Here is a 17,407-nt window from a genome sequence, read left to right on the forward strand (position 1 = left end):
AAATTATAAATTTTCAAGAACAACTGATCCATCATTTGGCAATCATCAGAGTAATAATCATCAGTAGATGTCAAAACTCTGGGTGAACATTTCATGAGGAACAGAATATTGATATAGTTTCAAAGTATCTCCTCCAAAAATACTATTAAACACAAAAGGAGAAGTAAATAGCAATTTTACGCTAGAGAAACAGGTCAAATACTACCTTAACCAACTGATCTCAGTTAACATCATCAGCAATGGAACAAAAGGACCTCATTTATCTCTTGGTAAGATGCGTTGAGAAGGACACGGAATCACTTCTGTGGTGTTGTTGCCAAAAATGATTCTAAGCATGAGGAAATGGACTCAAATTGCTTGAACTTTCCAAAAATAAGGTCATGGGAGACAAAGGAAGAGTAAGAAACCATCCCAAATTAAAACAGACAAAAGAAGCATGTCAGTTAAATGCAGCACGTAATTCTGAATTTGATTCTAAATAAAATTTTTACTTTTATTTTTTGCTAAAAAGGACATTATTGGAATAATTGGTAAAATTTGAATAAAGTTTGTAGATTGGATAGCCGTATTCTATCAGTGTTAAGTTCCTGGTTTTGCCCTGTGGGTTTGTAAGAGAATGCCCTAGCTCACAGGAAACATACACTGAACTACTTAGATGTAAAGGAGCGTTGTGCCTACACCTGACCTTCAGATCGTTCATTAAAAACTAATATACATACATACATATTTAGAGAGACTGATAAACCAAACATGATAAAATGATAACAGTTGGGGAATCTATGTGAAGATTATTCAAGGACCCTTTGTACTGTTCTCACAGCTACTTCACAATAAAATGTTACAAAAAGTTAATTTTTTTGTGATGACAACTGTGATTAGTGGCATGCTGCTTAGCAGATAGTTTTGGAAAAAATATTGTACTTAATCTGCTCCTATTAGGAAAAGTGCCACTTAAACAATAAGTAATTAAAAGATTTGCATTTCCCTAATTATTAGTGATGTCGAACTTTTTTCGTGTTTGTTGGCCATTTGTATATCTTCCTTTGGAAATTGTTTATTTATATCCATAATCAAAAAGTAAAAAAAAATAGACGTTGGTGAGGATGCAGTGAAAAGGGAACACTTTTACACTGCTCGTGGAATGTAAACTAGTACAACCACTATAGAAAACAGTGTGGAGATTCCTTAAAGAATTGTAACTAGAGCTACCATTTGACCCAGGAATCCCTCTACTGGACATCTACCCAGAGGAAAAGAAGTCATTATATGAAAAAGATGCTTGCACACATATATTTATAGCAGCACAACTTGCAATTGCAAAGATATAGAACCAGCCCAAATGCCCATCAATCAATGAGTGAATAAAGACATTGTGAAATATACACACACACACACACACACACACACACACACACACACAGAGAATACTATTCAGCCATAAAAAGGAACAAAATAATGGCATTTACAGCAACCTGGATGGAACTGGAGACCATTATTCTAAATCAAGTAACTCAGGAATGGAAAACCAAACATTATATGTTCTCACTTATAAGTGGGAGCTAAGCTATGAGAATCTAAATACAGTGGACTTTGGGGACTCGAGGTAAAGAGTGGGAGGAGGGTGAGAGATAAAAGACTACAAATTGGGTATAGGGCATACTGCTTGGGTGATGGGTGCACCAAAATCTCACAAATCACCAGTAAATAACTTACTCATGTAACCAAACACCACCTGTTCCCCAAAAACCTATGGAAATAAAATTTAAAAAAGTAATTAAAAAAATGCTTTTTAAATAGAAACTTTTGCCCACAAAAGAGCATTTTGGGAATGAATGCTTGAAAATGTTTTTCATTATCATGATTCTGCAAAAATTTTATGAGTATAGTCATAAAGAATACTTGTATCTGCACACTTCAATAAAAACATGAGAATAAAATTTTCTAACCTGTTGCAAAGTCTCTCAAGTGTGGTATTTCAGTAGAATTCTGTTCTAGATAACTATCGCTACATAAGAAACCACTCCAAAACTAAGTGGCCTAAAATAACTTATTATTTTTTACAATTTTGGATGTAGACAGGTTTGTCTAGATGGTTCTCATTTGGGGATCTCTTCTACAGCTGCAGTCAGATGGTCAGTGAGACTGAAGTTATCCAACGATCTCTTCACTCTATGTCTGGTATCCGGACTAAGATGACTGCAGCGGTTGGGGCCTGGTCAGTCATCTCTTTTCATCTTTCTCTGCATTTTGTAATACTTATTATTATAGGAAGCCTCAGCAATTTACATCACATTTACATTATATTAGTTATCAGTTATCTAGAGATGGTTTAAAGTATACAAAAGGATGAGCATGGGTTATATGTAAATACTACACCATTTTATACAAAGGACTTGAACATTAACTGATTTGGGTATCTGTGGGGGTCCTGGAACCAATCCCTGGCAGATATCAAGGGATGACTGTACATCCAATTGCGTCTGTTTCTCTGTAGAACACTAACAGATAGACAAAAGCCAAAGGCTTCTGATGATCAAGTCTCAGAAGCCACGCAGTATCATTTTTATGATATTCTGTGGCTAAAGCAGTCACTAACCAGCCAAGATTCCAGGAAATAGAAGAACAAACTTCTTATCTCGACAGGGGAGTGGCTTGCATATATAGGAAAGAGATAATGGCAGCCACACTGAGAACATGCTACCAAACTTTTAAATCTAATTTGTTAAAAATACAAAAAATGTGACATGTTCTGATTGTTTTTTTTTTTTTCTGGAGAGAGAGAGAGAGAGAGAGAGAGAGAGTCTCTCTCTGCCACCCACTCCACTCTGCTGGAGTGCGGTGGTGTGATCATAGCTCACTACAGCCCTGATCTCCCGGGCTCAGGGAATCCTCCTGCTTCAGCCTCCTGAGTAGCTGGACCAACAGGTGTGCGTCATCACACTGGGCTGATTTTTAAATTTTTTTGTAGAGACAAGGTCTCGTTATATTGCCCAGCCTGGTCTCAAACTCCTGAGCTCAAACGATCCTCCTGCCTCAACCTCTCAAAATGCTGGGATTACAGGTATGAGCCATCCTGCCCTGCCCTAATTACTTTCTAAGGAAAATACACTGATAAATGGGAAAAAGAACATTTCTAGACAAACTTTTGGAAAATACTTTGACTAATTTGTGGATGAGATTAAAAGTGAGTATTATGATTTAGAAGCCAATGATATACTTCTTCCCTTAGAGTTTACATTTGCCCAGCAATATTTTCAGCTATGACAGACAATAAATTGAACTTAGAACCAAAGTTTCCAATGGCTGTATCAAAAAGGGTACAGTCAATTTTTTTGAAAAAGGGGAACACATTCGATTATTTTATTCTCACTAAAATATTACTATTAATAATAGTTTTACTGAAAGAAAAACCTTTTGAGTATTAATAAGTATCATAAAATGTTACCTAATTTATAGCCTCTCTTTTAATTTCTATTTTTGTATATAGTTTATAATGTGCATCATATATCTGTACAGTTGCATTTTAGAGAGAGGCATCCAACTGTTAGGCTGAGAGCATAGATTCTGGAGCTAGATACCAGGAGTTGAATTCTGGTTCCACTGTTACCTGCTGTGTGACCTTGAACAAGTTACTGGACCTCTCTGTACCTCGGTTTTCTCAACTTCAAATTCAGGGTAATAATAGTGCCTAATCATAGATTATGAGGATTATTTAAGCTAATATAGAGTTTGTCACCATATTTAGCCATAACTACTACTGTTTAGCAACACCTTTTAAAACAAAAACAAGCAGATCATTTGACCTAATAATTCCATGTCTAGATGTGTACTATAGGAAAATATTCATGTGCACGAGGAACTTTGCACAAGAATGTCTATTGAAACATCATTTTAAATAGTAAAAATATTGGAAACCATCTAAATATATAGGAAAAAGTGTAATAAATTGTGGCATATAGAAGGGATGGAATATTTCACAGCAGTCAGGTAAATTTACATATACTGATACAGAAACATCATTAAGATATTAAGTTAAAAATCAAGTTGTGGAATAATGTGTACAACATGATTCTGTTTATGTAAAAGACAATCTTGACATTATATATTTCTATATTTGTAGTTGTATTTACATATAAATATTTGTATCTACATATATAAATATTTCTATGTGTACATATGTATTAAAAGGGTCTGGAAGGATATGCCACTGATACGGTTTAGATTTGTGTCCCCACCTGAATCTCAGGTTGAATTGTAATCCCCAGTGTTGGAGGAGGGGCGGGCTGGGAGGTGATGGGATCATGGGGGTGGATTTCCCCCTTGCAGTTCTCATGATGATTAGTGAGTTCTCTTGAGATCTGGTTGTTTAAAAATGTGTAGCACCTCCCCTTTCTCCCTCTTCCCCCTCTCCTGGCTGTGTAACACATGCCTGCTTCTCCCTCACCTTCCACCATGATTGTAAGTTTCCTGAGGCCTCCCCAGCCATGCTTCCTGTACGGCCTGCAGAACCATGAGCCAATTAAACCTCTTTTCTTTATACATTTTCTAGTCTCAGACAGTTCTTTATAGCAATGCAAGAATGAATTAACACATGCAAGAATGAATAAACCCTTAGTTTACAGGAGAGTCAGTTCAACATGACAGTGGATTTTTCTATATTTCATTAATATTTTATAAGGATGCCCCTATATAATGATTATATAATTAAATATATGCTTGTCATATTTTTCAAAAAGAGTGAGTGCCACTTCTCCAGATTGTGAAAGGGAGTCACCAAGCTTGACAGTTAATTACATGATTGTAGTCAGAGTGGAGAAAACAGGCCAGTGGGCTTTCGGTTGTTCTTTCTCAAAAACTGTTTATTTCACTCATAACTTCAATAGAGTTAAGAATATTTTTTTTTCAAAGAACAAAAGATGGAAAGAGATTTTTTGAAAACATTTACGATAGTTAATGGCAAAAGCAGAAAATCTAAGAACTTGTGTGTGTGGTTCCTTTCAAAACTCACCATTGATAATAGTTCATTCAATTAAAAAAAAAAAATTTTACCAATCACATCCATGGAAGAGAGATTCCTTTTGCTACTGTCAGTTTTTTATTCTTATTTGGTTGAGGCAAAAAAAGTAGGGAGACAACTATTATGGCAGATTATTAAATCTATATCATATGTTATTCCTAAGTGAGAATCACTTTTCCGAAGTCCTGGGTGTAATCATCTCTTGAAATATAGCTTCACTACATGCCTCGAAGTCATTGGCAGTTCTCCAAAGAGACTAAACAGAACTTCAAATATTATTTCAGGACACTGAGGGAAAAAGAGAGAAGTGAGATTGATTTCATTTTAAATGACTGGAGCCGAGCTCTGTGAGGGCCAGTCTTCTCTGCCTTATTCCTGGGGCTTTTGTTTGCCAATTAGGGAGTATCACCTGGATTCAGAAGTTGGGCTAAACCAAGGCCTCATTGGAACAGAGACGGGGAGGAGACACGCTCCCTTCACAGCTGTCCTTGTGTGTCAGCCCAAGTAACAGACGGGAACAGCTGTGCCCCAGCCCACATGTGCCCTCGTGAGAAAGCCAGCGCAGATCAGTGACTCCTCACGATTTTAGAAAAGCAACTTGATCCTCTTATGGAAAGTGATGGCTTTTGTGGTTGTTTCATAAGGGTCAGGAGAAGTCTGGGGAGAGACCCCCAGCCTCAAACTCTGTCCTTCAGTAGGGTCCAAGCAACCCCAACAAAAACAAAAACCAAATTCCTGAACCAGAGAAGGAAGCACTTCCAATGTGACAGGTGCTCAGGGCTGGGTTTGTGAAGTTTTGCTTTGAGTGCCTGGAAGATGAAAAAAAAACCAGAACTCACTTTTCTGCCCGGTTCTGTAGGAAACCACACACACAGAATCAGACACCTAGGAGTGGGCAGATAGTGCTGATGCAAGGGCACCCTGTGTGATGAGCAGAAAGCAGTTGGGGTGGGGTGCCCTGCAGGGAGGGAGGCAGGCTTCAAGCCCCCAGCAGCTCAGGCCACCAAGAAAAAGGATCCATAACAAAATGCTTTCATCCTCACCGGAGTCCCTGGTGATTCAGGGGCTTTTCTTCCTCGTGGAGATCATGGAAGGCATCTAACATGCCCGAGATGAAAGAGTATCCCTGCTAATATTAAGTTCCTTAATATTATTGGCTTAATAGTAAGCCAAGTTAACTGAAACACTGGATAGGTTTACCTCATCCAAACATAAAGGGACCACTATGATAAAGCCCTGGGATTGGACATTAAGGATTATTTCTGTGCTTTGTAGCTTGTTTTTATTGATTTGGGGGTTTTATTAGGTATACAGTCCAGACTCCCTCCCATCCCCCACTTTTCCTCTGGGCAGCCACTTCTTATTATCTGTCCTTTGAAGTTTCTTAATGCATATCCAAACAGATACATATAGATCATTGTCTCTCCTTTTATTATATGGTAGCAAGGTATAGAGAGAGTTTCAGTTTTTTACAGTTTTATAACTTTCCATTGTATGACGTGTAAGAATTAATTTAATCAGCATCTTATTGATAGACATTAAATTTTTTGTAGTCCTTTGTGATTACCAACAATGTAGCTAGGAATAACACTCCACTTATGTCATTTCACTCATATGCAAGTTTCCTATATGATAAATTTCTAAAAGTAGAATTACAGGGCCAAATGGCATGTGGATTTCAGTGATTCAACCAAATTGTTCTAGATGCCCACAAGGAATCTATGAGAATTTTCCACATTCTCATAGCGTATATTCACACTTTGAGTTTTGCCATTCTGACAGGTAAAAAGCAGTATCTCAGTGTAATTTTAATTTTGATTTTTCTTATATGGGTGAGGCTGAACATATTTTTATATGGGTAAGAGTTATCTACATTTCCCTTTCTGTAAACTCTTCATATCCTTTGCCCATTTTTCTGAGTTGTTGCTCTTTCCTTCTGAATCTAGTAATTTTTAAAAACTGGTTATTGTATTTTTCACTTTTAAAATTTCCATTTGGTTCTTCCTTACATTTTCTATTTCTCTGCTGTGAGTTTCCACTTTGTCATTTGTTTCAAGCATTCATACTTGCTTTAAAATCAGTGCATTTGTATAATAGCTGCTTTATGATTCTTGCTGGATAGTTTCAACATCTGTGTAATCTCAGTGCTTACAATTGCCTTTTCTCCTTCAAGTTGAGATTTTTATGGTTCTCAGTGTGATGAGATTTTGGATTGCATCCTAGACATTTTCAGTAGTATGTTATATTATTCTGGTTCCTATTTAAATCTTTGATTTTAGTAGGCACTTGACCTGTTTAAGTTCAGAATGCTTGTTCCGGTTCACTTTGTGAACTGTGGCTCAAAAGTCATTTCATTTTCAAAGCCTTTAGAGTGCTATTTCAATCTGCCCCACTTGGGTGCTACCCTGGGGCTAATCTGAAACCCAGGCAGTGTTTCAGACCAGTGTTCAGCTTTTCTGACCCTTGAAACTTTTTGCTGTGTTGTTTCTTGTCTGTTTTGTGCATGGGGCACTCAGAGTTCTACCCAGGATTTCATATACAAATTTAGAGAATTGCTTTCTCCAGTTCTGTCCTCCACATAGTCCTCCCCCAGCCTCTAGTTAGGAGTGGGAGGATAGTTAGGAGTGGGAGGGGTATGGTCACGTTACTGCAGGAGGAGGAATAGATGAGTGGGCTTCATCCACAACATCCCCCCAGCAGCACATGGTGGCAGGGGGAGGGGTTAGCCAGCACAAAAGGGCAGATGTGGTCAAAATGTTTTTGCTCTGCTGGAAACGCTGGTCATTTGGCTAAAAAGAGTTTTCTTAGGATTTTAAAATTTGTACCCATCTGCGTTTCTGGGTTATAGACATTGCCAGAGCTCACACTGCCATAAACGGGAGCAAAAAATTAATGAACAAAAGAAAACAAACACATGAACAACACTCAGGTCTCTCCCTGCTACCTGATGCCTTGCGTATGGAGGAAATCGCCAGTTTTTCTTTCTTTATCCAACTTCGGAGTCTTCTGTGGGTTGCTTTGTGAATTTTGTCCAGAGCTTTTTGTTATTGTTAGTAGGAAGAATAGGGCGGAACATGCTTAGTCCATTTAGTCTAGAAACCAAGTTGTGGAGATCTACTCACTTCTTATGAAACTGTCCCCCAGAATCTACTCCGTACCTGCCCTACCTTCCTGCTGCCTGAAAACTCCAGCAGGTCGTTTCTCCATGCCTGGGTCTGGGTCACGGCCAGTGACGCTTTCTGACCCCACCTCCCCATGCCTCAGGGGTCACGCGGTCTCCGAATTCAGGCTCCACATCTCATCTAGCAAAGAGGGGAAGGCTTGCATGCTCTATGAACCATGTTACCGCTATACACCATGCTTATCTAGGTAGTAACTGCTGATACAGTCACCACATTTACCTCCTGAGGACAAACACTAATGCTCAGAGGCAGTGCCATTGAAGCCATAAGAAGGAAATACTTTCATAACCGCCTCATAATATTCAAAGTTTCCTCCCCCACTAAGCAGGCACATTTCACGTTATTATGCCCTTTCTCATATCCGCTTCCAAATCATGCTGCCTCAAGCCTGCCAGCCGAAGAAAGGCCCTGTTCCCGAGCCAGCTGTGCCTCAGACACTTGCCTACCTGCCAAGGCTTGAAGATTACCTCTGCAGGGGTAATTAATTCTGTTCTCAGTCAAGGGCTTCACATGAATCTGTTTCTGGTTCTTTCTATTTATAGGTTATTTTATACTTACAACTCTCTCTCTTTAACAAACAAAAAACAGTATGAAAACAACATCAGCAACAAGAACAAAGGAATAAATAAAAACTCCCTGCATGCTGGTGCTCTGCTCTGATTACCACCATCTCTTCTTTCCTTTCCAGACAAGCTTCTTGGAATGGTAATCAATGAGTCCTCATATCCTCCCTGAGATTCACATCCCATCTCAGCTTTGTTTAACTCTCACAACTTCGTTAGTTCATTAAGGCCTTCAACAAACGGAGTATTGCCAACTCTAGAGGGTACTTGCTGGTCCCCCCTAACTCCTCGTGCTTTCTCGATACTCTCAGCTGTTCTGCTTCTGTGATAGTCCTCTCTTTTTCCTCCCACCTCTCTAATAGTTTTTCATCTTCTTCATGAATTGCTCAGCAGCCCATCATCCCTTCCACAGGAATGTTAATAAGATGATGCTGATGATGATGATAACCCTCCCCAATATGTACTGAGCTCTTATGCCAGGTTCTAGGCCAGGTAGTTGGAATGCATCATAACATTTAATTCTCATAAAAATCCATTTTTGGAATGTGGAAACTGAGAAATGTCAGGTTATTTGCCCAAGTTTAGGCAGCCATTCCATGGCAGAGGATTTAGGTATAGGTTTACCAAAGAGATTCATCTTTGGCCTGCTCCAGCAGAGACACAGAGAGAGAATTTGCTCTTCATCTGCTTTTTTGTTCTATTCAGGTACTCAAATAATTGGATGATGCCCACACACATCGGTGAGGGTGGATCTTCTTTGTGCAGTTTTCTGATTCAAATGCTAATCTCTTCTGAGACCCCTGCACAAACACATCCAGAAATAATGTTTTACCAGTGATCTGGGCATCCCATAGCCCAGTCAAGTTGACACACAAAATTAACCATTCACTTAGAAACCTCATAGAACTCATAATATTCCCTCCTCTATGCCACCTGATCCTTCTGCTGTGCTCTGGGTCTTTGTGATTGAGATAGCTAGCTTCCACCCAGTTGTACAGGGGACACACAAAACATTTTTGACTCCTCCTCTCTCCTTTGCCCTTCACTTACCATAAAGCCTATTAATTTTATTTCCTGTTTCTAGAATCCAGCTTTTCTTCTCACCCCAACTAGTAGTCTCAGGCTCAGGTTCTCATATCTTCTCTTTTGGTTATAGCAATGAATTCCTACAAAGTCTTCCTACTTTCATTTTATCTTTTTTTTAAGTCAGTAAGCTTCACTTAAAGTGTCTTCTCTCTTCCATTCCTTCCCCCTAAAACACCCAAAACATAAACATGGCAATTTGGGTTATCTATTGCTATGTAACAATCCACATGAAAACTTGGAAGTCTAAGATAATTTATGATTATCTCTCCAATTCTGTGGGTTGATAAGGGGCAATCCTCAGTTGGGGTATTTGATGCAGTTGCATTCAGATGGTGGCTTGGAATGGAGTCATCCAAAGGCCTGACTTAGCTGGATGTTCACAATAGCAATGCACAAGGTGGTTTTGGCTGGGAGCTCAGCTGGGATGACTGACCAGAGCACCTACATGTGGCATCTCCATGGGGTTTAGACTCTGACCGCATGGCAGTTTGCTTCTAAGAGGAGATGTCATGTTCCAAGAGCAAGTATTCTGAGAGAACTAGGCAGAAGCTGCAGGACTTCTTAAGACCTCTTCTTAGAATGTCACTTCTGTTATCTTCCCTTAGCCAAGCAGTTGCTTAGGCCAGCCTAAACTCAAGAGGAGAAAAATTAAAGCCTACCTTTTAATGCAGTGAGCAATACACATGTACAGAGAGGAAAGCCAGTGAGGCGATTATCTTGGAGACTATCTACCTCAATGACCATATCATTTTCATGTGTCTAACTCCTGAATTGCTCCCCAGTCACTGGGACATGAAGTCCAAGCTTCCTACAGTACAATGCATAGACTTTCTAGGGTTTGCAACACTGACTTCTCCAACATCTTTTCCTTTCACTCCCAGCCCTCCGCATGTATTGCTTATATATCTCTCTATCCTGCCTCTGCCATAGATCTTCGTGGTTATTCCCTCTCCCCACCCACCTTAATATCCTTGCTAATCCTTCTTTTCTTAGTCAACTTCTATTTCCTCCTTTAAGGCCACTTAGACACCACATCCTCCAGGAAGCTCTCCTGGAATCCCACCTTGGGTAGGGTGAGCCACTTCTGTGGCTTCTGTTGCACCCTAAGTGCACTTATCATAATGCTTGTTATAATACTTGTGTTGATATTATACATTCATGTTTCTCTTTCCCTTCACACCCCTAGAGGGTTAGCCCCTTGAAGGCAGGAGCCATCTCCCATCCATTTTTGTACCTTTGGTGCACTTTGGTGTGATAGCTTTGCAACGTGTCAACTTACCTAGACAGAACTACACTTCCCAGAATTCCCTCCCCTGCATGTTTCTGGTTAGAGTGAGCCACAAAAGAGCCTCCTGTGGGACATGTGAAGGTTGGAGGTGAAGCAGCAGCCCTTTTTTGTAGCTCACACATATGCTGCTTATTGCTGGTATGGGACAGCAGGCCCCCTGTTGTCCTGCTTCAGCCTCTTGGCTCCTGTGATGAAGGGCACAAGCTCTTTCTATAGGACACCCATACCATCAAAGTCAGAGGCAGCAAGAATTGGCATGAGTCTCAGCCCATCCTCATGGGTTCCAGCTTGTACCCATGGGCTCCATCTTGTCCTTGCTTCCCCACTGCCTGCCTTGTGGACAATGGCCTTACAGAGATTGCTTAGCAAGAACTCACAACTTTGTAAGGTACAAATCCCCATAACAAAGATACACACACACACACACACAGAGGTATATATGTATCTGTGTGTGTATAAGTGTGTGTCTGTGTATTTGACATGCATACATACAACATGTATTACCTCCTAGTGATTCTGCTTCTGACTGAACTATGACTGACACAGATGAGAGGGTTTATCAGGGAAAATCTGAGACATGTCAAAAACAATGACAAATCACCTGCTTTTAAAATAATAATTGCATAATAATATTACAACTAATCATATCTCCATGCCGTCTCTTCACCATCCCACAGGACAGGGTTCGAGGTTGGGTTCGAGGCTGGCTCTATCACTTTCTAGCTATGTTCGTTGGGCAAACTCCAAACCTCAGTTTCATCATCTGTGAAATGTAAGAAACAATTGTGTCTACCTCATGGGTTCATGGAGGATTAGAGATAATACACTTGAAATTCTTAGAATGTACCTAACATGTAATTAATGTTTAAGCCAAGTTGGCTAATATTGACTGTATAAAATACATAACTACTTGCAGATAGCGCATTTGTCCCTATAATAATTTATATTCTATCCACGTACATTTACACTCATAATTCAGAAACTGCATTTGTGTTACTGAAGTGCAGAGATTATAGTACACTTCAGAGGTCATGAGTATAAATAGTGTTATACTGTTTCTAATCATTTATGGGTTAAAAAGTTTATAATAATAATATATCTCAAAAATTAATAAAAGTATAAGATTAAAATTATGTAGTCTACTTGCTTGTGTTGATGGCATAAACCCAGAATGATGTAACTCCTTCATTCCTTTGGCTCTTTCAGAGATCTTCCTTCAGCCCTAGAGTTTTAAACTCTTCCTTCTTTAAAAACTGAATCAGGCCGGGTGCGGTGGTGGCTCATCCCTGTAATCCCAGCACTTTGAGAGGCAGAGGTGGGTGGATCACTTGAGGTCAGGAGTTCAAGATCAGCCTGGCCAATATGGTGAAACCCTGTCTCTACTAAAAATACAGAACAATTAGCCGGGCATGGTGGCACATGCCTGTAATCCCAGCTACTCTGGAGGCTGAGGCAGAAGGGTCGCTTGAAGGCAGGAGGCAGAGGCTGCAGTGAGCTGAGATTGTGCTACCACACTCCAGCCTGGGTGACAGAGGGAGAGTCCATCTCAAACAAACAACAACAAAAAACCAAACCTGAATCTATCTATATATTTGTAACAGCTTTGTAAATTCTAAATCATACATTTGACTGTCCTTTTCACTTTATCTTTTTAGAGTCATTTCAGAAGGTAGACATAGCCATGGCATTTAGAACTGGTTTTAATATTGATCCATCTAGAAGGCTTCCAAGATCCCACTAAAATCTTAACAAAATGAGGATATGAAGACAGTTTTTAGAAGTCCCATTGGCTCTCAGGGACAGGGCTTGCAGGAATGTGCAAGACAGAGGGTGAGAGAATGACTTGGGATGATGTGACTTTTCTATTCATTTTGCCTCTTGGAACATTTAATTTTTCTGAGCTCTCTTTGTTTATGAATTGAAAATGCTTTTGTTTATTAAGTTAATTAAATTATTTTAAGAACATAAACAATTCGAGATAAGGGACTCAAACATTGTGAGCCTCTCTGTCTCTCTCTGTGCTAACAAACGGTTGGTGTCATAATAAAACAAGTAGATTTCTAAATAAGGCAAAAACGCCCGGGTCCTGTGTGATGAAGCAAGAAGCCAGACAGAGCTTCCTACTGTTTCTCCTGCCCCTGATGCACACTGGGACCCTCAGAAACCCAGCGTTATATGACAGAGACCAAAAGTTAGTTCCTAGACAACAATGGACAATGTCTTGATATTTGCTTATCACCCCTCAGCGACTGGATAAGGCTCTAGATTGTGAGAACTCAAAGCAGAGCTTTCCCATATCTGCCTTAGACTGTAACAGTCTGGATATATACATGTTCTTACCCTACTACCCTATACACGTCTTGAGAGCAAACCACAGTCTATTCCCACTTGTCATATAGGAGGCATTAAAAATCAATTATATTCTATAGAATAGAGAAACAATTTGAATTTTTTCACAAATTAAACTTCAGTTCAAATATAATGTTATGTACTTCAAATATTGAGATCAAGCAAACTAAAGCCTCACCCAGTCCTTTTTCAGTACCCTTAAATCAGTTCCTGGGAGGCTCCAGAAACTTGTCTTAAAGATAAAGGATGAGATGAAAATGCTTGCATTTCTAAATGCTGTTTCCTGAGGAACTCAATGTAATATGCTTAAGGTTCAAGAAGATGGGGAGTATATCTTGAGTCATAGACAGAACATGTTCGTTGTCAGTGTTGGGCTCAGCATGTGACTGATGGTTGCTGATCCTGGTTCTTACAGTCCCCAGATTCTGAGAGCCACCTGGCACAAGGGGCATCCTCCTATGTTGCAGATGGCCAAGGGCAGGTCAGAGGGCCTGATGCGCTCTTGACTCTTTCTTGCCTCTATCTCCAGCCTTCCCATACATGGGCTTCCTTCCATTACCTGTATCACCACAGCGCCTATGAATTCCCAGTAAGCTTTCTGTTTAAAATGTAGACCCACTCAACTTCTAGGAGCTCATGGAAGATGGGTGGGTATACATTTTTAGGAATGAGAATGGAACTAGTTATTTCAGTTCCTATCCTGAAGCATGCATCATCCTCAAATTGAAAAGAAAGTGGATAAAGTTAGAACATGTTCACTGTCTTTGAGGAACTCATGGTCTCATGGAAAGACAGCATGTCCTATCTTGTACTGTGGATTTGTCTTGAGAGCAAATGTGATGTCTTTCAAGGGGCAAGAGTAGGGTTCTCACAATGCCTAGAATCATTGATCATTGTGATCATGTGATCATGATGCACAAAACAGTCTAGAGACTGTTCTTCTTAAGTTTCAAGTAAATTTCAAAGATACAAGGAAACACATGTGTCATGATCTCGAAAATAAAATTTGGAGATGAAGAATGATGGCTTTCTGCTCTTAGAGGAGGAACAGGTGACAGGAAGCAATGTCACTGGAAGTGGGGTTTCCTCTTTTGTGAAATCCACATATTGCCATTTGTTTCCTGTGTTTTGTCAGTAGCTTGTGGAGGAGAATGAGCGGAGGTATGCTTTATTGCATCTGAGCCACAACTTTATGAAGACACAGCTGTGTTCTTGCTGTTCACCTTTCATTATTAGTTCCATGGAGTTCACTGCTGGCTATGATACATCACAACATTGACAACAGATGCAACCTCTGACAAGTTTAGTTGTAGCCAGTGGGACCAGCATTCTAGATGGTTTGATTTGTGCCCATAGCTTCTTGTTTGGATGACAGATTATACAGACACCCAGGTTATAGCCAATACGTAGTTATAGAGCTCACTTTGTTCACGTGATTTCGGTTGGGTGATTTTGTTAATGAGTATTTACAGTTTTTCACACATAAACTCCCAGTATGAAGCTACTCCACGTTTATTGCGTTGCGTGGTACTGCAAAACTGCATTTATTGTGCTTTCTCAGTTTTTCATCAGAAACCCTTCTTTGAGACATAAACATTGCATGTTTTTCACTCCGTTTTTAAAAAACAAATTAAGCAGACACTCATTTATGAAGGTACTTCAGGTAAAAGACAGGAAAGGCTCCCAAAAGGGATGTGGGGGCCACTTTTGAGGGCTGTCTTTCATGTCCATCTCAGCCATCCCTCAGGAATTTCTATTTTCTTTCTGATGCTGCCTAAGTGGCAATCCCACTCTGTCCCCTGTCTCTGACCTTGGACATGGGGAGCAGCACTGTCCCAGGGAGGGGCAGACAGAAGAAGGGAAGATGGTGAGCCCAGTCACTCCTCAGCCCAGTGGGGTTTCCTCAGCAACATCTCATCCCACACTGTCCGCTCTCCTTGCTCCTCTGCTCCAGAGAAGATGGTTTCCATGTGCTGGTTCTCTGCCATCTTTCTTTCCTCTTATTTCTTTCATTATGAAACCAAAGTGCTAGAGGGATCAGGGACTATGGGGGACCCACGAAATCCCATGTTCATGAAGATGGAAGAGAATGCTGGTGGGAGGGGGGCTGAGGCCTACAGAGATGGGGATGGAAGACTGCTGCCTTAGTCATCTGAGGCTGCTCTAACAGGATACCACACACTGGGTGGCTAATAAGCAACAGATGTTTATTCCCACAGTTCTGGAGGCTGGGAAGTCCAAGAGCAAGGCACCAGCAGATTCAACATCTGGTGAGGGTCTGTTTCCTGGTTTGTATAGAAGGTGCCTTCTCCCTGTGTCCTCATATGGTGGGAAGGGCAAGGCAGCTCTCTGGGGCCTCTTTTATAAGGGCACTGATCCCACTCACGAGGACTTTCATGCCCTAATCATTTCCCAAAGGCCCCACCTCCTAATACCATCACATTCAGACTGCAGCAGCCTCCTCTTCATTCTCAAAACCTCCCTCAATAACAACCTTCGTTTTGAAAGGATTTCAAGGCAGAGATTCTGATACCTACTAGAGCTTTTATCCTGTTTTTCAGAGGTTTGAGAGGGTTGACAACAGCTGTGGTTGGAATAAGAGGAGTTAATGGTAATAGAAAGGAAGTTGACACCTGAGGAGGAGAGTTGGGGTCACAGGATAAAGTGCCTCCAAGGTTTCTATCAGTGGGAAAGCTGACTGGCTAACCCGGGCTGCTTGGAACGCCCTGTCTATGCCATTCTGCCTTCCTCGCAACTTGGCGGGTCCTCATCCAGACTCCATTCCTGCATTACCTCTCCTGGTCTCCATTAAGATGCAGCCTTCCCGAGGACAAGGGAACTGCTGGGTGACTTAGACAGTGAGGCCCTTTGCTGCTCATCACAACCAGCATCTCTGGAACCACAGAAAGGCAGCCTGGGATCAGGCGGAGGCAGACATTACTTATGGATGAAGGCAAGGGGTAGGGAGAGGGTCTAGGTGTAAAACTGACAGCAAACCACCACACAGGACTATCCCAGTCAGAATAAAAGGGGGGGCTATTTAAGCATCAGAACGTGCTCCCTCGACCCCAGAGCCTGTCCAGAATGTCGGGGGCCGCCACCTGCTTGCCTGCGAGGCCTCCATGCTCTCCGGTGCTCATGTTCCCATCTGCTTGCTGCAGCACTAATGAAAAAACTCGACGGCCAGGCATGCTTGGAGGAATAACTCATGAAACAGATTGTAAAGCCTGGGCCCATGACTTGCTCTTTTGGGACTTGGCACTTACGTCTCTTTTTCCATTTGCACAGACTGAGCAGGAGGCCAGGCCTCCCCGCCCGGGCCTTGGGAGCGAGGCGCCTCTCCTCTGTCCGCCAGTTCTCCCACTCGGCCCCCACACCCCCAGGGGGAGATGCAGGGGAGCTGTGCGGACGCCGAGGCCGCGCCTGCTCCACATTCCAAGCGGGACACGGCCTGAGTCCCGCGGGCCCTGCCCGGAGGCCCCTGGGTGTGAATCTGTGTCTCCCCACTCGCCGGCTCCCGCGCCGCCTTCAGGCTTTTTTTCTCGCTCGCTCTCGCCATTCCCCGGGCAGCGTCTGCGTTTCAGTGCGCGGACATTTCCGGCTGGCGGGGGATGGGACGGCGGCCAGCCCGTTCCCGTTCCCGTTCCCGCCTGGCTGCAGGCGCAGCTGCGATGACTTCATGACTCTGCAATGGCCGCGGGGCCGGGAAACAGCGCCGGGATTGTATTCACGGGCTGGAAAGTAGCAAGTGTGAAAGACACCCGTGGCAGACTCCACCTCCTGCCTTACTAAAAATTGCTCTTATCTCCGGCAAAAACTCCCTGAGTTCCTTTTCCCCCTCCTGGCAGCCCTGCAAGGAGGGCCGCTGTGGAAAACGTGGCCTCCTCAGGCCGGAGTCCCCTGGGCCCTCCTTAGCCAGGAT

General features: G+C 41.7%; 1 protein-coding gene across 1 annotated transcript; it reads right to left on the reverse strand.

Annotated features, from left to right (window-relative positions):
* Positions 1-8,011: 8,011 nt before the first annotated feature.
* On the reverse strand, positions 8,012-16,919 carry LOC105535971 (chromosome unknown open reading frame, human C9orf170; the record flags this gene model as incomplete). Its single annotated transcript, XM_011975226.1, has 2 exons — positions 16,752-16,919; positions 8,012-8,068 (listed from the first exon to the last, which is right to left on the reverse strand). Coding segments are annotated over exons 1-2 (225 nt in total), but the record flags the coding sequence as incomplete, so codon positions are not given.
* Between the last annotated feature and the right edge of the window lie 488 nt (positions 16,920-17,407).

The sequence above is a fragment of the Mandrillus leucophaeus genome, unplaced genomic scaffold (genome assembly GCF_000951045.1).
Source record: "Mandrillus leucophaeus isolate KB7577 unplaced genomic scaffold, Mleu.le_1.0 Scaffold152, whole genome shotgun sequence".
NCBI classification, from domain to species: Eukaryota; Metazoa; Chordata; class Mammalia; order Primates; family Cercopithecidae; genus Mandrillus; species Mandrillus leucophaeus.